The sequence below is a fragment of the Dermacentor andersoni genome, chromosome 9 (assembly GCF_023375885.2).
Source record: "Dermacentor andersoni chromosome 9, qqDerAnde1_hic_scaffold, whole genome shotgun sequence".
In the NCBI taxonomy this organism is placed as follows: Eukaryota; Metazoa; Arthropoda; class Arachnida; order Ixodida; family Ixodidae; genus Dermacentor; species Dermacentor andersoni.
In genome coordinates, this window is record NC_092822.1 from 115,198,571 (window position 1) to 115,221,230 (window position 22,660).

The following is a 22,660-nucleotide window of genomic DNA, read 5'->3' on the forward strand; positions in this document are numbered from 1 at the left end:
AAGGAACAAAAATAACGTACAGCGCGAAGGACAAGGACTGCAAGAGACGACATACACAGTGCTGAGTATGTCGTCTCTCGCAGACTTTCTCCTTCGCGCTGTACGTTATTTTTTGTCATGAATTACCAACTAGCCCAAGCAACCACCCTAGTTCACAGACAAGGGTTCATCAGGACTTTAAAAAAAGTGACAACGCGAGCCTTGACAAGGTAAATCTTTACTTCCATCACTTCTGCTCAATCCATTGGAATGCCAGCACTGTCTTGATTAGCATTGAAGCCTTTCACACCTCAACGGAAAAAAAAATAAAGAAAAAAAAAAAGCTAGGGCTCCTTGGATGCCAAGTACCCTCCTTAAATCAATTTCTCCTTGACTCCCCGATAATGCGCAAAATGTGCAGGAACAAGTTGATGATGTCCAGGTACAGCTCGATGGTAGCCAGGATGTACTCTTCGGGAGAGACGCGGTGCATCAACATGTGGGTGTCAAAGATGATGAAGAAAGAGAACAGCACTGCACCGCCAAGTGAGAGCACAAACTCGAGGTGGCTAGAGGTGAGGAAGAACTGCAGCAGGCTCCCCATAAGCAGAACCATCAGGAACGCGTACAGTCTGCACAAAAAGGAACAAAAGCAGAGATGGCTTCATTGTACTATGCAGTGAGGTGGACCAGTACTACTATGAAGTGCACACAAAAACAGGGACATATGAGACAGGGATCACCCAAGTTGAGAAGTCTCAGAAACCTCTGCAGGTACTGTCTCCTAAAGCACATTGCCAGGCTTTGTTTATTGCAGCTTTCAGCTTATTGTACAGGATCGGCAGTCTTCTTTGAGCGTCTTGTGGAAAATAGCGTCAGCCCAGGATCGTGGCTAACCTTCAACATGAAAGCCGTACCAGACAACCCTCGACCTTCACACAAATTCACCGCTTCCCGTATATTCCTGGCATTTGACACTCTCTTGGAGATGTGAAAGTTGTACTGCATTACCTTTTCAACTTGATCATCCCGGCTGTTTTGTTTTCCGGTACGCTCGTGCACCACAATGCAACCCTTGACACCATAGTCACCCATGTCACAGAAGGTTAGTCATGTTTGTGACACGAGTGCTATCCACTGTTTTCTTCTCCCGTGTGAGCCTTAAAGACGTTGCGGTTGGGTCAGGGTTAAAGAAGCAGAAAGAAGCTTGTTACATTTACTTACAAGAACACTAAATAGGAAGCTAAATAGAGTCAAGGATCTCTAGTCACTCTCAGGTCATCGTCACATCTGCCATGCATGGCCTGTTAGTAGTCCCTTCACAGGAGGTGAGGTCGTGCAGGTGCTTGCCACTTGGCACCCATTCAATTGTTGAAAGCCCCTGGCACCTCACAGACATTGTGCTGGTTCACTTTCCTGGCTGCCGCCAGTAAAGAGAATCACTAAATCTATTTCAACTGACAGAACATTCTTTCAAAACTAATTTCGCAGTGACAGTTTCATTATTGTAAGATAAAATGAAAGTGAAAGTTTCATTTTTCGAATTTTGTGAACAAACCTCCACACTTATACACCACTGTGACATCACTAATTTCAAATTATCTTCTCGTATTTCGGCTGTTCTGGCTCAGTAGAACTGGCTGAAACGTCCCAAGTTCAGCCTGTTGCTCTTTGAGAACACAATTTATTCCATTACCGATAAAAACTCAACTAGGAGCATACAGCTGCTGTAAACATCCTAGACACCACGGCGAGCTGGTGCAAGTACGCCAAGACAGTGCTGCCACCAGTCTCGATGTTGTACCTTTTCTGACTTACTAATTCGGTTTTTATGCGTTGCATATTACAATCACTCAGTTCAGCCCTTGGGCGCGGCCGGGCAGCCACCATTGGGGGTATGAGCCATCATAGTGGCTCATACCCCTACACTAGAGTTTTATGCGTTGCATATTGCAATCACTCAGTTCAGCCCTTCGCCGCGGCCGGGCAGCCACCATTGACCTTTAGCGCAACCACGTGACGTGACGTCACGACAGCCGGAGGAAAAGCTGGGCCCCAACTCGCAACGCAACGCGCGCAATATGCAACGCATTCTTGGCTTAACCAAGCTAAGCCTGGCCATTTTTTTTTTTTCACATTAAGAGCGACTTTTTTTTTATTGTAGAAGGGTGGTATACTAATACCGCTTAAACTGCTTTTCCCTTAAGGGTTCCTTTAACAACCAGTTTCTGCTTATGGCAGAATTTGGCCACCACTGCCCAAGATCTCCCATGACATATGCACTGACTTTCCTCCGTGTTTGCAGGACAATTTCTCAAAGCAATCACCCAATATCTCTCATAGCTGCAGTCTCTGCAATCACTCCCTCTGCTGGTGTAATGGCCTTCCGTTGGAGATGCCTCGGTATGCCCAAACGTACGCACAAAAACGGCACCAAAGCATCATCACTGCCACATATGCAAATTTCCTGACAACCTCCAGTGCCAACGGGCGTCGAGTACAACTCTGAGACCTCCCAAAAGTTCTTACGACACAGTAACCCATCATGGATCACCAGGCCATGCCTTTTCACCTTGGCCTGTTCTCAAGTGCAGTTCGCCATTAACGGGCCCACATATACACCTTCACTGGTAACCCATCTTCAAAGAGTGGAACGGCATCGAGTTTTTTTTTTTTTTCTCTATTATGAATTTCCTCTTGTTTGCCTCCATCGGTTACCGCATTTCACAGATGAGTGATCTCAACCACAGCCCTTTCTTTTTTTGGGTGCAGTACATGAGAGTGACAAGTGCAACTGTATCTTCCAACAAATTGTCCGCTGCCCACTTAGGGTGCATTAACACCAGCATTTGACAGAATTCACACAACCGACAGTGACTGGCGACCAACAAACGACAAAAAAAAAAAAAAAAAAAATTATGGGGTTTTACGTGCCAAAACCACTTTCTGATTATGAGGCACGCCGTAGTGAGGGACTCCGGAAATTTTGACCACCTGGGGTTCTTTAATGTGCACTTAAATCTAAGCACATGGGTGTTTTCGCATTTCGCCCCCATCGAAATGCGGCCGCCATGGCCGGGATTCGATCCCGCGACTTTGTGCTCACAAACGACTCAAGGCAACTAATGTTCCACCACACAGAAATGTCTTACAATTGATGCCGTTTATGTTTGTTCGCACTGCCATCACTGTGTAAAATAAGCAGACATCCTGCTCCTGCATTGCTGATTGGTTTGGAAGGTTTACGGCTGCAGTAGCGCAACCGAAAAATCGACAAGCAAGCAACTGACCCAAGACATTCGCTTTTCGACAAAGGTGGCAATTTGTGACCATTGGTCAGTTTGCAACCAACATGGTCGTGCAACCTCTGTGAGCCACTGGTTTGAACGAGCCTTAAGTGTTGTTAGTGCATTACTGAAAGGTACAAAAAGCATGTCCTCAGTGGCTGCCGGTGGAATGTATGCTAGTCTCCGTTCCGGCTTCCTCTCCTATAAGACTTATATTTGAGCCTTGTCCTTCATATTTCAATGCCACAGCCTCCCTAACAAGTCTAATTTCAGTCCCTGGTCTCAGAGCTTTTCCAAGTTACCTTCTGTAGGCCATGCAACTGAGATTCCTTTTCTTGCCCCTCATTTACAACAGCAGAAATATCTTTTCACTCCCATAGGCACTGTCACTTTCGCCACAATTGCTTAGTCATCACACAACTCTATGCTACCTGACTGTTTGCTTGACTTGCTTTTTGGACAATTTCTTGCCAAATGATCAGCCAACTAGCATTACAAACACCTCTCTTCTCACACCAACAATGCAGCCATAGAATGTGGCACGGCACCTGTCTTCTCCTTTTGCTTCATGCCTGGCATACTTTTAGTGTTTTCTATGGCTGCCACTGCCGTCTGCTTGCAATTGACACTCTTCATCAATGCTTTCCATCAACCTGTCGATTTCTGTTGTCGCAGAAAACCTGTCACCTCTCAGCATACTGTGGGCCTTCCTTCCATTTTCAAGCATTCTTTGATTCTGTCGTGTACCATCAAAGTGCTGGCTCTCTGTTTTTCCAGGTAACAACCTAAATAATTATCCAATTTTAGAGCAAACATCCCAGGACTCACTTTCCACTCTCTTTGTCTCCCCAAGCCTCTTGTATACTGCTGCCCATTGTCTCCAAAAACATGGAATGTTCTCTAAGATGCCTGTTGTCCTTTCTTGTGCTGTCAGTCTTGAGAGCAGCCAAAGCGCCCTTTTTCACTCAGTCGTAGTAACACCAGACCGGCCCGCCACTCAGCAGGAATGTCAAACAAATCAAGAGTTGCCCCTACAAGCACAAACCATCAAGGAACTAAAGCTTCCTGACTTGGCATTCATGCCAGCATCCCTATATCAAGCTGGCAAGCTTTAGCTGCTCATCCTACTCCTGCTCTGTCATCTTCCAGTGTTCCACTGCTGCCATCCTCACAGAACTCTGATTTTTCCTGGGTTAGAAACTCATGGCTCTCTGGAATTGCCTGCTGATTTTCAGTTGCTGCTCCAAAACTCTTCCGTTGAAACTGGATCAGCGTTATTTGGTATTCCAATGCCCTATCTTGCATGATGTCTGCTTGACACCCTGTCGTATGAATGCTCATCACCAGCTCGTGTAGGTTTACCACACCGTCTTTCTCCATTTCCAAGATATAATTCCTGCTTTGCAAGTTATATGGGTTTGACATTGCCTGTGCATGGCGGAAAAATAACAGGCAATCGCAAGGCTCTCAAAATGTCAGAAAGTGGTGCTCACTGTCTCCTCAGAGCTCAAGGGACTAGGCTAGCCTTGCTAAAAAGTTGGCTTTCGATTAACACTAGTTGGGCCCAGTGAACACGTCAATTGCATCTTAAGGCACAGCCACACCAGACAAAAAGGCACGTGGGGCAGTAAAATGCAGGTGCAGCAACATCAACTAGCAGTTAGCTACTGCGGTAGTCGTGTCTCAGCCTGAAGGCATTGCCTTCTTTTAAAGTTGGCGTGCAGATTCAACATATCGAATGCTTCTTTAGAGTGCAGCTCTTAGGAGCCCGTTCCTACAGCGAGCATCAGGGTTTTCCCTTGTAACCAAGCGAACTGGCAGAGAAAAAGAAGAAAGCGAACGCAGAGCACAGCGGGAGATGAAAGAAGAGAGTGCAAGAAGGGAAGCGAACGAGGAGGCTATAGTGAAAGCATGAAGTGGGAAGTGGAGGAGGAGAGTATGGTTAATGGGCAAGGAGGAAAGCAGAGTGCTGCACAAGACTACAAGGTGCTCCATAGTATTTGTAATCTGATCGTATGCGCGACGTGAATCGTGTAGTACTTTCTGGAATCCACGTAGGCACCAGCGATTATACTGAAACCTTTGACGAGTCATGTATAAAAGCCAACACGCTTGACCTGCAACAATAGCTGACTCTGCTCTCCACTAATGTTGTGTTTGAGTGCTATACCAGTGCCACATGTACGCTTCTGATCACAATCAGGGCCAATCCGGATAAACTGCTATCGCGATCCTGAGGGAACCGGATCTGGGTGATCGCGATCCAAGAATCGTGATCAGGCCCCTTAAGCGCGATTGCAGGCTCATGTCTGCGCCCTCTAGCGTAGTATTCTGAAAATGCTAAACACAAGTGAAGGAAGCTCAATAGGAAACGTTTAAAAATCTTTTTATCAGTAATAGTAAGCTGTAAAACTGAAAGAATGTACAAATTTAACCATATTTTGCAAATCTGAATTTGTAGCCAATACATTATGCAGTTCTGAGAGTTGCTGATGATCAGAAGACGAGAATAACTTGATCCGGATCTTTGGACCATGTAGCAGCGACCAATAATAATCGTGATCAAGAAATCTGATCCGGATTGGCCCCGACTGCAATCATAATTGTACGTGTAACACCAGTATTACCAGTTTGACAATACTTCACTCCGTTTGCAATGCGCCACACGAGACAGATTGTCCCAATATATTGTGAAATGACAACACAAAGAGCTGTGTTTGAATTTAGCATGAGGGAGTATCGTAACTGTCGGCGAGTTTTTCCTTCGTCTACTGACAGATGGGTGCTGTGTTTTCATTCCCAAGCATTCATTCTTAACGCAAGAGATGTCAGGTGATGAGAACCTCGTTGCAAGCATAACTGAGGGCATCATGAGATCGTGCCTGGCACTACGCAATTTCATGTTAAAGAACTTCATCATTCATGATCCATATACAACCCTACAGTGTGCGCTGACAGCAGAAACTATAAACGTGAGTGGACCCTGACAGGGGTCCTTAAGGGAAAATAAATGATAAATGATAATGATGGTGAAGTTAGCTTTCTGACACGTCCGTATGATGAGTCTGGATGACACTGGGTCCCTCGTACGCATGTTACTAAAGCAGTCACTCTCATCGATCTCCTTTGTCCAAGGTGCATGGAATGATGCGAAAGGCAGCTCTGAGACCCGTCCTTTGTACCGCACTAGGATAATGCCACGCAGCAACTTTTGCGGCCCGTATTTGGCTGCCTGCAGTACACTGCATGCATTTTCCCTTTATTGTGGCCGTGCCTTTTGAAGGCCCACTACTGCCTTCATCTACTTAACCTCAAAAATCTTGTTGATTGCACCAGTTGCATCTGTAGCACAAGGGTGACAGTTTTATTCTCCCAAGTAGGAATTGAAGGCAACATGGCGGGGTCATGGTTAAAGAAAAGAAACTCGTTACGTTTATTTAAAAGAACGTTAATTAGGTGACTAACAAGAGAGCGAAAGCCAGAAACGTCTTGTCCGTTTGAGTCATTGTCTTCTCTTTTGTTCCCAGCAACCATGCGCATTCCCCCAGCAGATGAGAAAATATTGCTACAGAACAATATGTGCGATCACGAAAAGGCGAGCAGTGCGAAGACGACGACGACGATGAGAAGCTAGCGCGGGCTGTTGCCTGATACCCGCCCGGCGTCTTCGATTCCGCCCCGTCCCGCACCTTCTTACCCACCACGTTTCCGCAACCCATCTGAATGGCGCACTGCTGACGACAAGCCCATTTCTTTCCACTGCCATCGAATCGGGCACATTTCTCGGCACTGTCGCAGTCGCTGGAGTTCCCTGACCCGGTCTACTTATACCGCCTACTCTCGCCCCCCAGGTGGCCCTTCTCGTCCCTATGCCGCACGCTCCGATAACGCCGCCGCTGATTCTCCTGCACCGAATCGCTCCTATTCTCGTTTGCCTTTGCCCCAACAACGGCAATCTCACTCTCCCCAGCCCCGTCGCTCCTATTCGCCGACTCCCTTCGGACGCCGCTCCTAGCCGGAAAACTAGATGATGCAGCGCCTCGAGGTGACGCTGCATTGTTCCCTACGCCGCCAAATCCTTTACTGACGTTGCCCACTCATCTGAACCTTCTTGACGTGCAAGTCGACGGTGTTTCTGCGTCTGCACTCATAGACACTGGGGCGCATTTGTCCGTAATGAGTGCTGACCTTCGTAACCAGCTCAAGAAAATTATCACACCCGCCACGACGCCTGTTGTCCGTGTCGCCGATGCCGGAACAGCCCCCGTAATTGGTATGTGTACCGCCCACGTCTCCTTCGCCGATCGCTCAACAATCATGCTATTCACAGTCATCGCCCACTGTCCCCATGACATCATCCTCGGCTTAGACTTCCTCTCCGCACATTCTGCTCTCATTGATTGTTCCGCCAGTATTCTCCGCCTTGACCTACCTGTTCTGGATCCTGCTGAACCACACCCCAGTCGCCTCAGTTCCGTCGACTTCGTTTGTTTGCCGCCTTCGGCACTGACCTACGTTGACCTAGTGTCTTCCCCACCAGTCCCCGACGCTCACTACATCGCGGCTCCTATGCAAGACGTCCTCCTCACACACGGGATCACAGTACCTCATACAGTTTTATCTATTACGGCGAATTGCGTCTGCCTGCCAGTGGTCAACTTTGGCTTGACGACACAAGTACTGCCACGCAGGATGTCTCTGGCCCAGCTTTGCTCATTCGCGGATCACTCAGTAGCATCCATTGCAGTAGACGACACTTCAACCGATGCTCCTCTACCATCGCAGTCGGCAAATTGTACCATCGCTGACTTACAGAAAATGATTGCACCCGACTTGCCGTCCGAGCACGCTCGTGAACTCTACCGCGTTCTGTTTTCCTACCACGATATTCTTTACTTTAACGATCGTCCTTCGGCTCAAACTACAGCTGTCAAACATCGCATTAATACCGGCGATGCCCCTGCTATTCATCGCCGCCTGTATCAACTGTCACCAGCTGAGCGTCAAGTTATTCACGCAGAAGTTCGCAAAATGCTTGCCAAGAACATTATTGAACCATCATATAGTCCATGGGCGTCACCTGTTGTACTGGTCAAAAAGGATGGCTCATGGCGCTTTTGCGTGGACTATCGGCACCTTAACAGGGTTACCAAAAAGGACGTGTATCCCCTACCTCGGATTGATGACGCCCTTGACTGCCTCCACGGTGCTCGCTATTTCTCCTCTATTGACTTTCGCTCCGGCTACTGGCAGATTGCCGTGGACGATCTCGACCACGAGAAGACTGCTTTTGTAACACCCGACGGTCTTTATCAATTCAAAGTGATGCCGTTCGGTCTATGTAACGCCCCTGCCACTTTTGAACGCATGATGGACTCCCGTCTTCACGGTTTCAAATGGTCCACGTGCCTGTGCCACTTGGATGACGTTATGATATTCTCCCCAACGTTCGCTACGCACCTCGAGCGCCTCTCAGCAGTCCTGGACGTTTTTCGTCGAGCCGGTCTGCAACTCAACGCATCGAAGTGTCAATTCGGCCGTCGCCAGATTACCGTCCTTGGACATCTCGTTGATGCGAACGGAGTGCAACTGGACCCAGGCAAGATCCATGCTGTTGCGCACTTCCCTGTTCCGAAGTGTGTCAAGGATGTGCGCAGCTTCATCGGCCTTTGTTCGTACTTCCGCCGTTTCGTGAGAAATTTCGCCGCCATAGCACGACCACTAACCGAGCCTTTGAAGAAAGACGCCCCTTTCCAGTGGGGCAATAACGAGGCCTCTGCATTCTCACATCTAATCAACATTCTCACAACGCCTCCCGTTCCGGCCCATTTCGATCCTTCTGCGCCTACCGAAGTCCGTACTGATGCCAGCGGTCACGGAATTGGCGCAGTACTGGCACAACGCCAGCACGGCTACGACCGTGTTATCGCTTACACCAGCAGGCTCCTCTCACCCGCGGAGCACCACTATTCCATCACTGAGCGTGAGTGTTTGGCCCTAGTTTGGGCGGTTGCGAAATTCCGCCCATACTTATATGACCAACCCTTTTCCGTTGTCACAGACCATCACGCGCTTTGCTGGTTATGCTCACTGAAAGATCCTACAGGAAGACTTGGTCGCTGGGCCTTACGCCTCCAAGAATATTTGTATACTGTCACCTATAAATCTGGCCGTCTACACAAGGACGCTGACTGCCTGTCTCGCTACCCGGTCGACGAGCCTGACGACGCCCACAGTAGTAGCGCCAACGGCATTTTCTCTGTGTCTGCCTTTGCTAACATCGCCGATGAGCAGTACCGAGACCTATCGCTGCAAGCACTTATCGAGCGTCTGCGCTCAACACCTACCGACGCATCCGTTCGCCGATATGTCCTCCAGGGCGGCATTCTGTATCGAAGGAACTTCCTCCCTGACGGCTCTGATCTTCTTCTTGTCGTGCCAAAACAGCTGCGACAGGCTCTTTGACATGCATGACGCACCCACTGCAGGACATCTTGGGGTAACCCGCACGTACGACCGCGTCCGCCGCCGCATCTATTGGCCTGGTCTCGCTCGCTCCGTTCGACGCTATGTTGCTGCCTGTGATCCCTGCCAGCGTCGGAAAAAACCTCAGGTGCTACCTGCCGATCATCTCCAGCCGATCACCGTCCCTGTAGAACCGTTCTTTCGTGTTGGATTAGACCTGCTCGGTCCCTTTCCCACGTCATCCTGCTGTTGAACCTTGAGGTAAAAAAATCTCCTGGACCAGACAATATCCCAAATGCGTTCTTGAAACGTTATGCTGAGTGGTGTGCAAAATACTTACATGTTCTGTACACTAGGTGTTTAAACGAAGCTGCAGTACCTGATGATTGGCGGGATGCCAGAATCGTGCCTTTGCACAAATCTGGTGACAAAACGCTCATTCAGAATTACCGTCCAATTTCGCTAACCTCAACAGCCTGTAAAATTTTAGAGCATATTATTCACAAACATATAACTACTTTTATTGAAGAACATAAGCTACTTACCTGTATGCAGCACGGCTTTAGGCGAGGATTTTCAACTAATACCCAACTTGTAGAAATCATTCATGACTTTGCAGCAGCCATAAACGAGGGTAAACAAACAGACGTAATTTTCATGGATTTCCGTAAGGCGTTTGATAAGGTCTCTCATAACAAATTGTTGCATAAGTTAAGCTACATTCTGCAAAATAACAAACTACTCGCCTGGATAAAGAGTTATTTGACTAACCGACGTCAGTTTGTAACACTAAATTCAGCCAGTTCAGATAAGGTGCCCGTTGATTCTGGCGTCCCCCAAGGATCAGTTCTTGGTCCGCTTCTGTTTTTACTTTACATAAATGACATTGTGGATCAGATTTCTGTGGGTATTAGGTTGTACGCTGATGACTGTGTTCTGTACGAAAAAATTTCCTCTGTTGACGATCAAATTAGACTAAATGATGCCTTTAAAAGCATAGTAACATGGTGCAATGATTGGCAAATGGAAATTAACTTCGATAAAACTGTCTTTATGAGAATATCGTTAAAAAATAAGCCTTTATTGTACAACTACAATGCCGAAAACATTATGCTTTCTGAGGTAACCGCATATAAATACCTTGGCCTCTGGATTACTAACACTCTCTCGTGGAACAAACATGTTGACACTGTCACGGCAAACTGCCTTCGAAAACTATTTTTTCTAAGACGCTCTCTAAAATTCGCTACGCCTCCTGTGCGTTTTCTTTCTTACAATGCAATCATTCGACCAATGTTGGAATACGCAATTGTCATATGGGATCCTTTTACTAAAAGAAACATTACTAAACTAGAAAAAGTTCAAAAAAGGGCAGTACGATTCATATATAATTCGTATGGCCGCACTTCAGTTACGGAGCTTCTCAAGAGAAGTGGATTGCCATCTGTGACACAAAGGAACCAAACATGCCGTTTAAAATTTTTATTTCAGCTCATAAAAGGGCATTACAACATTGATACATCACGCTTTATCACTTTCTCTACTGGTTATACTACACGTCATCGACACTCACAGACAATAACACCGTTAATTACTAAAAAGAATTGCTTCAAATTTTCCTTTTTCCCCAGAACTATTGTTGAATGGAATAATCTTACTGATGACGTTGTAACTCAATGCTCACTACCATTGTTTGAGTCGCACCTATGTTTATGTAGCGAGTGATTTACTGTGTTGTTCAGTAACTGCTTGCATTTGTACATCGCGAGTGACCTATGTTATGTATCGCTGTATTTTGTACTTAGATTTTTTCACTTTGTATGCACCCTGCTAAGGTCCTGGAAACAGGGCCGCAGTATCAATAAATAAATAAATAAAATCCTCTGGGAACAAATGGGTAGCCGTCGCAACTGATTACGCCACCCGATACGCTATCACTCGGGCTCTCCCTACCAGTTGCGCCACTGACGTCGCGGACTTTCTCTTGCGTGACATTATCTTGCTTCATGGTGCCCCGCGACAGTTGCTTACTGACCGTGGTCGAAACTTCTTCTCGAAAGTTATCACTGACATTGTGCGTTCCTGCTCCATTCAACACAAACTGACTACCTCATACCATCCTCAAACCAATGGCCTGACAGAGCGGTTAAACCGTACTCTTACCGATATGCTGTCCAAGTAAGTTTCCAAAGACGACCACGACTGGGACATTGCCCTTCCTCACGTAACATTTGCGTACAATTCTTCCCGGCACGACACCGCCGGATTTTCTCCATTTTATCTACTGTACGGTCGCGAACCTACCTTGCCCCTAGACATGGCACTTCCTCCTGCTGCGATCTGAACAAGCGAGTATGCGCGCGACGCCATCGCCCTCGCCGACCATGCAAGCCAGCTTGCCCGTGCTCGACTGACGGCCTCACAAGCCACTCAGCAGTGTCATTACAACGCCCGCCATCGTGACGTACAGTTTTCGCCTGGTACGCTCGTGCTCCTGTGGTCGCCCTCCCATCACGTCGGACTTTCAGAGAAGCTCCTTTCGCGATACACAGGGCCCTACCGCGTGCTGCGCCAGGTGACGCCTGTGACTTACGAAATTGCTCCTGTGGGTTCAACCTCGTCCTCTCTTCTGGCATTAAGTGATGTCGTGCATGTCAGTAGGCTCAAGGCCTACTACACTGCTTCCATGTCAGATCTTTAGTCGCTCCGGGACGGCACTTTTGCAGCCGGGGGTAGTGCTACGGAACAATATGTGCGATCACGAAAAGGCGAGCAGTGCGAAGATGACGACGACGATGAGAAGCAAGCGCGGGCTGTTGCCTCTTGGCCAAGCGCAGCGTATTTTCTTGTAAATATACTTGTACATAGCTTTTCGTCTGCGTCTTCCTACGCAACAATATGGTCATCGTCACTTAGCATTCATACACTTGTTGAAAAGTAGCCTTGTGTGAATATCAGTTTCACGGTTAGACGTGAAGTCGAAGCAAATAGTAATTAGAGTCAAATAATTTCGAAGGCAATAGTTGGGATCAAGTGTGGGACTTGCATAAAACCATGACAACCGCATCAGACGCTCACAAACCCAAACGAAATGGTTCTTCAGGTGCAAAGAAGGAAACAGTTTCATCCCTGAAATAACTGTAGTTCTGAATGCCAAGTTGCTTTATACATGCACACCAAGTGAGCACACTTGCTTTCCACATCACGGAACAAATCAATTAAGGAACGCAGACTCACCCTGCCCCCCATGTTGAGAAATCCCGCTTGCTCTGGAAGGTGTAGAGCGTGAGACCACCGGTGACGCCCAGCGTCAGCAGGAAGGCTTGCAGCACTGCCATCTGATCGTAGAAGGACACTGCAAGGACACGCTGATGGTGAGGTCGACACAAAGAGCGTAGTAAATGGATTTCAAGAAAAACATTCAGTTTAGAAGATGTGAAAGTACAAACAAAGCAAGATAGAACGTGGAAAAGAAAGGATAACAATAGCATTGACAAAATGTTTAAAGCCATCCAGCCACAGCAGCATGTGATATCAGTGACTCTGAACCAAGGAGGAAAGAAACAGTATAGAAGAGGCCCTGACGTCATGCTTTTGAAGCCAGACATGCAGCGATTTTGGCATGACACTTCACTTTTGAGTATTTAATCAGCTCGCTGGAGCAGATGGGCGCAAGCTTTGAACTTTGAAAGAAACCTACGAAATTTCTGCACCAGTTTCAACTAGGCAGATGTGCTCCAATGTTTTTCCGCGACGCATAGAAGAAGACAACGAAGACCCGAGCCATCACATGCAAGAGCCTGTGTTGCTAGTTGCCACTCACACTCACCGTTCACAGACCCAAAACACAATGGTCAAGCACACAAACTACAATCCAAACGCAGCTTGTCTCGAGAAGGGAATGTGCTTCGAGAAATGCCCGAGCAGAAAACTCTTTTCGAGCCCTTCAAAAGCCGAGAGCAGCGAAAGCTTCATGGGTGCAGTTCCTATGGAAACGAGGATGTGTGGACCATGAGTTCAAGTGCTCCCTTTCGAAAAGCAGCATGCGACTTCAGGCACACTCTCTGCAATACAGCCAGGCTGGCCGGGGCCTTTCCTAAGCTTTCCTTCCTCCATGATCTGAACCAAGTGTGCCAAAAAAGCATCACACACGTAAAAAAAAATTTTGCAGATTTCCGCGTGAATAAGCGGGATGTGTTACATATTGCTTTCAATGCATTGTTGGACGGACCGCGGCGACTACTTCGAATTATCCGAAATGTCGAATTAACGAGTAGTGAATTAACGAGCTTGTACTGTACGTCCATCACTGAACAAGCTGCACTAAGAAAATCCAGGGAGACTTGTGTGAACATGTAGAATCACAATCTAAATTTCACTGAAGCAAAGTTCGGGACAAAGAGGCCACACCACAGGGCATGCAGCCTGCTAATGACTTGCACACACTGTCTGGCATTGTTCAGGTACTGTTTTTTATCGACTAACCAGTGTTGCAAAGCTATCACCTGCCAGGAGGCACACCTACATGTATCGGAACAATCCAGAATGTTATTACCAATTCCGTTCCAAATGAATCTCGTCTAATCAGATTGCATGTGTGACAGAAATATAGGTGCACATTCTGGAATGCACTCCGAGCACCAGTGATTAAGCTGTAATGTATGATGAGTTGATGTTCAAATAGGTGATGCACTTGAACCGTGGATTAGATTTCAATGACAGATGAGTTTGTTCGCCGCTTGTTTTGCCTTGGAGTGTTTTCCCAGCAATTAGAGTTTCTAATCCTTGTGGAATGCATTTGCAACCCTTGTGCACACTTCTCTCCTCAATGCCTCCATCCAGGACATGAAGTGTCACAGCTGTAGTACTTACACTGGCAACCCAGAGGACATGACTGCTAACAAATTAACACCTTAGGAATACAAAAAGATACTTACAACATTGTTTTGAAGTCTACAGGCTCTCCCATATACATAGGCAAAGTTTGAATCAGAAAGGTTCATTTGCTGAACATTAATGCACCAAACAACTTCAGCAGTTCTTTGCATATTCCAACAGACTACAAAGATCTGTCTCAATGAAGTAGACATCTGTTAGTTCAACTCCAGTCAACTTGACTTTTCAGTTCATTCAATCTTGACTGAAGGCCCTGGCTGGAATTTCTATGCCAGCATGCCATACATTTCTATGAGCTAAGACTTTTGTTACTTTGATCATGGCAGTGGCCCCACTGAACAACCTGAACTTGCCTCGTCAGACCCCGATGATAAACTAAATGGCTTCACCACCTGTCTTGGAAGAGCTAGGGGACAGTGAGTGTGCTAAAGACGTGCTATGTCCCACTGAAAATGTTGACTTCCTGCTTGGCCTCAGTAGAGCTTTATGTGAGAATGGTAGCTAACAATGAATTATAGTATTTTAAATTATTCTAACATATACACCACTTCGTAAAAGATTGTGTCCGAAATTGACAACCAGTTAAAATCAGACATAAAACTGATACCATGTTTGTGACATTGGCGATAAGCTGCTACCAGAGTCAGCATCGCTCTTGTCATCACAAGATGGCAACAGAATGAGTTTTACCGTCGGTTGGCAGAAACGATGCACCGCTTTCACACTGCTATGGACCAGTATTTACTATGACAAAGAGGCCAGTAATGTGCAGACAATGACAATTAGAGGCTAGCGCGGGCTGTTGCCTCTTGGCCAAGTGCACTGTATTTGTTTGTAAATATATTTGTATATAGCTTCTCGTCTGCATCTTCCTATGTAACATATTTGGTGGAGGTGGACGTTTTCTGTACTTCGTCACGGAGCTTCGCAGTGGATGGTATGTCGAGCCTTCCATCATGGCTCCTGGCAATGACCGCTCAACTCAACCGGCTCTGACACCTGCTGCCACTTCGGCGACCTATACCGCGCTCTCCACTCCCCGTTATCCTAGCATATTCTCGGGAAACGATGGGGAAGACGTCGAAGACTGGATCAGCCTGTACGAACGTGTCAGAGCCAATAACCGGTGGGACCCTATTATCATGCTTGCCAACATAGTCTTTTACTTCGGTGACACACCTCAGTTTGGTTTTGGGAACGCGTCAGAGCCAATAACCGGTGAGACCCTATATCATGCTTGCCAACGTAGTCTTTTACCTCGGTGGCACACCTCAAGTTTGGTTTTGGGTACATGAAGATGAGCTGACCAGTTGGGATACACTCAAGTAAGAGCTCCAGAACTTGTTCGACAACTCTTACGATCACCAACTTGCTGTGAAGAAGGCATTATCCAGCTGCCTGCAGACGTCAACAAAGCTTTACGTCACGTACATTCAAGACGTCTTGGCTGTATGCCGCAAAATTGACGCACAAGTAAGTCAGCCAGACAAGGTTTCCCATATTCTTAAAGGCATTGCTGATGACACCTTCAACTTGCTCGTCTTCAACAACATGGTGACGGTGGACGAAGTTATCAAAGAGTGCCGCCACCTGGAACTTGTAAAAAGCCAACATATTGACCAACAGTTTGCCCATTTACCAAACACCGTGGCGACATCTTCCTGTGCAGATGCTCCTTGTCACAACAACACTGGCAACGTTACCAGGATCGTCCAGCAAGAGATTGAGGCCCCCTATCTAGCTGGCTTCAATTCCAGCTCCTCTAATTCACCTGCAGTCACAGTTTCTTTGATCCAGGCAGTTGTTCGCCAAGAATTCACCAACATGGGTCTCCACAACGTCTGTTCAGCCTATCACCCTGATGCCCACCCAGATTCTTCGATTCTGCCCCGTCCTACATCTTATTACCCGCCTTGTTTCCGCAACCCATCTCAATGGCACACTGCTGGCGACAAGCACATTTGTTTTCACTGCCGTCGAATCGGGTACATTTGTCGTTACTGTCGCAGTCGCTAGATTTCCCGGACCCAGACCACTTATACTGGCTACTGTCATCCAAGCCGCCCTTCTCGTTCCTATACCGCCCAGTCCGATAATGCTGCCACTGAATCTCCTGCACTGAACTACCCTTACTCAATGTCACCTTCACCTCAACACTGACAATCTCGCTTGCCCCAGCCCCATCGCTCATATTCGCAGACTCTCTACAGATGCCCCCAGCTGGAAAACTAGATGATGCTGCATTGCTCCCTATGCCGCCAAATCCTCTACTGGCGCTGCCCACTCAGATGAAACCTCTTGAAATGCAAGTCCACAATGTTTCTGTGTCTGCTTTTATAGACAATAGGGAGCATTCATCTGTCATGAGCGCTGACCTTCGTAACTGCCTGAAGAAAATAATAACGCCCGCCATGACGCCTGTTGTCCATGGCGGAACAGCCCTCGTAATTGGCATGTGTACCGCCCGTGTCTCCTTCGCCGATCACTCCGCTCTCTTTCTCTTCATAGTCATAACCCACTGGCCCCACAACATCACCCTTGGCCTGGACTCTCTCTCCATGCATTCTGCTCTCATAGACTGTTCAGCCAGTACTCTCCACTTAGACCTGCCTGTTGTGGATCCCGGTGAGCCACCCCTCAGTCACCTCAGTTCTGCAGACTTCACTCACTTGCCGGCTTCACCCCTGACTTATGTCGACTTTGTGTCACCCCTATCAGGGCTCCCATGCAAGACGTCCTCCTTACACATGGTATCACAGTACCTCATACAGTTTTATCTATTACAGTGAATAGCGTCTGCCTGCTAGTGGTCAATTTTGGCTTGATGACACGAGTGCTGCCACAGAGGATGTCTCTGGCCCAGCTTTGCTCATTCGAGGATCACTCAGTAGTATCTATTGCAGTAGACGACAATAGATTGAAGCTCCTCTACCGTTGCAGTCGGCAACTTGTACCATCACTGACTTACAGAAAATGATTACGCCAGACTTGCCATCCGAGCATGCACATGAGCTCTACTGCATTCTGTTTTCATACCACAATATTTTTGACCTTATGATGATGATGAAAAACGTTTATTTTCCCTATTTTGCAGTGATTTTTGCGGCTTCAGATGGAGTCTTCCATCTTCTCTCCAGGGTCGGTTCCCCTAGTCCAGGGCTCCGCTGAGGGTAGCTGCCCTGCGTGCACGCCTTACTAGTCCTTGTTGGACTTTCAGGATGTCGCTGGATAGCATCCTCTCCCACTGTTCCGCACTCGGGTTTTTTATTATGGCTAGCCCATCTATTTTCTGGCAAGCCCATGTGGTATGGTATAGGGTTGGTTTGTCTCCACACCATGGGCACTTGCTCTCGTACTGCGTGGGGTAGATCTTACTTAGCATGTTTAGGCACGGGAATGTTCCCGTTTGTAGCTGCCGCCATGCTACGGCGTCTTCTCTATTTAGTTGTTTGTGAGGGGGCGGGTATTTTCGTCTGATGCCTCTGTAGTAGTTTAATATCCCTGAATAGCTTTGGGCTACCGGCTCGGGTTCCTCAGCGGGGTCGGGATTGTTGGATGCTCGGTTTGTTGCGTGCCCTCGAGCTATCCTATCCGCCTCCTGATTTCCCGTAATGTCGGTATGTCCCGGCACCCAAACTATCGTGTGTTTGGCCTGGTTGTTGACGGTGTTGCCACTTGAGCGGAGGATGCGGAGCGCGCTGTTGCTGATTCTGCCATTTAGGTAGTTGCGGCTCGCTGCTTGGGAGTCTGTGAGTATGGTTAAGGACCTGTTGGATCGGTAGCCCTCCGCTGCCGCTAGAGCCACGGCTGCCTCTTCGGCCTCAACTACCGTACAGTTCCGAATTGATGCGCTGGTGATTTCTTTTAGGTCCGAGTTGATCACCGTTGCGACTTTGCATTTCTTGTGGTTTCTGTCCTGAGTGCAGGTAGCGGCGTCTACGTACACTGTGTCGTGTCTAGTTGCCAGTGTTCTTTGTACATACTCTGCTCTTGCTTGTCTTCGTGCCATGTGTAGGTTCGGGTCCATATTGCTGGGTATCGGTGCTACTTTGATACCTTAGCAATCGTCCTTTGGCCCAAACTTCAGCTGTTAAAGACCTCATCAATACCACCAATGTACTTCCTATTCATCACCGCCCATATCGAGTGTCACCAGCTGAGCGCCAAGTTATTCACACAGAAGTTCACAAAATGCTTGCCAAGAACATTAATTGAACCGTTGTGTAGTCCGTGGGCATCACCTGTTGTACTGGTGAAAAAGAAAGATGGCTCACGGCGATTTTGCATCGACTGGCACCTTAACAGGGCCACAAAAAAGGATGTTTATCCCCTACCTCGCACTGATGCCGCCCTTGACAGCAAAATCCATGCTGTTACGCACTTCCCTGTTCCGAAGTGTGTCAAGGATGGGCCCAGCTTTAGTGGCCTTTGCTCTTATTTCTGCCACTTCATGAAAAATTTTGCAGCCATAGCACGACCACTAACTGTGCTTCTGAAGAAAGGCACCCCTTTCAAGTGAGGTGATAACGAGGCCTCTGCATTCTCGTTTCTAATCGACCTTCTAACAACGCCACCCGTTCTGACCCATTTCGATCCTTCTACGCCTACCAAAGTCCGTACTGAAGCCAGCGGCCATGGAATCAATGCAGTACTACCACAACGCCAGCACGGCAACGACCACGTTGTCGCTTATGCTAGCCAGTGCCTCCTCTATTTTTTCAGTGCCTGGGCGAACGCTCTCCCCAGGCCGTCGGGCGCCCGCGTCGCCGCCGCCGCGTGGCAGCGCTGTGTGAGTAGGATAGTAAGCTGGCGCTGACGGGCCGCGCGCAGTACAAAGCTGATGAATTCGTGTTTGCATCTGCGTTTGATTGCATTCCGATTTTTCTCAGGCTTTTGCAGGTACGTATTCCGCATGCAGTCTGTCCGGTCGCGCTGACAGTGCGAAACTTGCATTCGTATTTCATAGCATCCGTTTTCTTTTTTCTCAGGCTTTTGCACGCACGTGTTGCACATGCAGCCTGTCCAGCCGCGCTAACATTGCGAAACTTTGAATTCGTATTGTTCTTCTTTCAGGATTTTGCAAGCACGTGTTCCCTATGCCTCAGTATGTCTTACTGTTGCGTACCATTGTGCAAATCGAACGGAAAAAAAAAGACTGTCGGGCTGTCGTTTCACGATATACCAGCTGCCGCTGGTATACGAGAGAGGTGGCTTGCAGTAATTAGGCGGGGTGATTGGTCGCCTAATACAACTTCTAACTACACTAGAGTATGCAGCCGCCATTTCAGAACAGAAGACTTCATAGAAGGAAAAAAACGGCGGCTGAGGAAGGATGCAGTTCTGTCCGTCTTTGCAGACTACCCTTCACGTTTGCAGCCGAAGGCAACAATTAAACGAAGCATGGCAAGTATCACTAAACGTGACCGTGCTGCGAACGAACAGTCAACGAATGATTGCACCAGTAGCCATGCTGCCTCGCGACCGCTGTCATGTGCAACACAGGCAACATCAGGTCCCGAAGCTGAAGAATCGGAGCCGATGGATACTACAAGCGCTACCTGCGAAACAAGAGACCATCATGGTGTACAGTGCCAGAATGAATGCGTGCACAGGGCTGACCAGGCTGCCTCATGCGACAAAAGTGTCCAGGTCGACAGCAACTCGGCCTCTGCTTTGCTCACTACCGAAAAGGCCAAATGGAAGAGAAAAGAAAGAGATCTGAGAAGCCAGATACTGCGACTACATCAGACAATTGACAAGTACAAAGAGGAGCTCAAGAAACTGCAGGAGGACTCTTTGACTGCAGACGTTTCCTACATTAGAGAAAGAGCAGCAGAGAAAGAGGCTTCAGCATTGTTTCTTGTGGACCAAATTACCAATTACAAAAAAAAAAGGCCTACATGGTCTGAAGAAACTACTCGACGTTGTGTGGTGCTGAGGCATTTATCAACGAAAGCCTACGAACATATTCGAGGGGAGATGCTTTTGAAGCTTCCAGACCGAAAGACCCTAACCAACTATATTGGAACTACAAGTGGTGAAACCGGCTTCAGCAAACTGGTGGAAGCTCGGCTGATATGTGAAGCTGAAAACTTTGACAAACCGCAATCAAAGGTCTGCTCGCTCATCGTTGACGAGATGAGGGTAAAGCAGAAGTTGCAATACAACAAGCAACGTGACTGCTTTGTTGGGCAAGTAGACATCGGGGTGGAAGAGCAAAACGGTGACCTTATCTTAGCCAATTTGCTCCTGTGCTTTGTCATCAGTGGACTGACAACAAAGTTTCGAATTCCAGTTGCCTACTATTTTACAAAAGGGCTAACGGGCCCCCAACTCCACAAGTTGCTGATTTTCGTCATGCAAAAAGTGGAAGCTTGTGGGTTTAGGATTGTTTGCCTTGTCACGGACAATCATAAAGTGAACGTGAATTGCATGAAACTGCTTGGAAATGGCCTGCTTACCTACCGGATTGAACACCCCTGTGACCGCAGCAGGATTCTTTTCATTAGCTTTGATCCGTGCCACGTGCTGAAGAACGTGAGGTCACAGTTTCTATCGCGTGACTTTGGCCCGAAAGGTGAGATTTCTGCTTCACACATAAAAGACCTCTACGAACTGCAGAAAGGCTTGTCTGTAAAGCCTGTTCGGTTTTTAAGCAGGAAGCATGTTTATCCGAGCAACATAGAAAAGATGAACGTGGCAAAAGCCGTCCAGCTCATGTCTCCGAGTGTAACCGCTGCCTTGGAACATCTCAAGGATCAGGCTGGACACACTTGTGCGCTGTCATTTTCAGCCGCAGGCCCAACAATTACGTTCATGAAGAACGTTTATCGGTGGTTCGTGCTTCACGATGTCAGCAGCACGACGCAGCACATACGCCACAATTTTTCGGATGGCCGTCAATTTGACGACAGTGCTGATCTGCGGCTTGAATGGCTTGAGGTCACTTTTCCTATGTACTTGGAGACGTTAAAGAAAAGATCTGGACATGCTCGTGAATTCCTCACAGCCGAAACGTATGAAGCAATTCTGTTAACCACCTATTCGACAGTGGCGTGCGTCAGATATCTGTTGACAGAAGAGAAGTTTTCTTTTGTGCTCACTCGAAAATTCAACAGCGATCCAATTGAATCGCTCTTTGGAAGTTTGCGAATGTCATCCGGGTGCAACGACATGTTGGACGTTCGGGCTGCACTGTCAGGCCTCGAAAAGCTACTGAAGACCGGGATTGCTGTGTCCAATGCAGCCTCCAATATTGCCCACAAAGAATGTGGTGCAATGTCGGGACACATACTGTGTGATGCACATTCCTCTGCACAACCAACTTCTGCTTCAGCTTCAATGCCTCCCCTGCCGTCGACTGTGCAAGCAGTGCCCCAGCTCTCGAGAGCAAGATTGGCGTTGCAGAGACTTAATACGACAATTTTGCCACAGCAGCTGTCATCGCTACAGATTTCGGCTACCGCCTATGTGGGGGGCTACATTGCAAGGGTTGTAGGCGAGCATATTGACTGCGAGAACTGTGTTACTTTGTGTACGAGGCGGTGAGAAACCAGCCGCTGTTTCAGCTCACTCGGAGCCAAGATCGAGGTGGGCTGCTCTACCCGTCGGACCAACTTCTCTTTGTCCTGGACTGTTTAAGAGATTTTGCTGACCGTGCACTGCAGGAGCACCAGACCTTGCAGAAGCCACTGACTACCTTAGTGGAGTACGCCGTCCCAGCTCTTTGTTCTTCAAAGCTGCTAAAGTGCAAGAGCAATGACAGCAACGAGCACAGGCTTAAGCTCATGAACCTCATATCAGTTCGTTTCCTGAGGCCGCTCCTCTGCAACTACGCCTTCAATGTTACTGATAGGCACGACGCAGTTAAACATTTTGTAAGAAAGCCCCTTTCGCGAAAGCACGCGAAACTGTGAGAGTGGTATACGCTTCAATGACATGTGGTAGTTTCCTTCCGCAATAAATGCTTTTAATTCCACCATTGAAATGGTAAAATCAATGTGAGCCATGACTCGTAACTCATTGATATTGAA

The 22,660-nt window shown here is 47.7% G+C and overlaps 1 protein-coding gene and 1 pseudogene across 1 annotated transcript in view; one reads left to right on the forward strand and one right to left on the reverse strand.

The window, feature by feature from the left end:
• Nucleotides 1-201: 201 nt before the first annotated feature.
• LOC126529616 (protein lifeguard 4-like) overlaps nucleotides 202-22,660 on the reverse strand; it is a 41,154-nt gene continuing 18,695 nt past the window's right edge. The window contains exons 5-6 of the mRNA XM_050177133.3: nucleotides 12,969-13,086; nucleotides 202-611 (exon numbers count right to left, since the gene is read on the reverse strand). Coding sequence (XP_050033090.1) covers nucleotides 359-611; nucleotides 12,969-13,086 — 371 coding nt within the window. The 3' untranslated portion in view covers nucleotides 202-358. The remainder of the gene's footprint in view (nucleotides 612-12,968; nucleotides 13,087-22,660) is intronic.
• On the forward strand, nucleotides 20,028-22,543 carry LOC140213180 (uncharacterized; annotated as a pseudogene).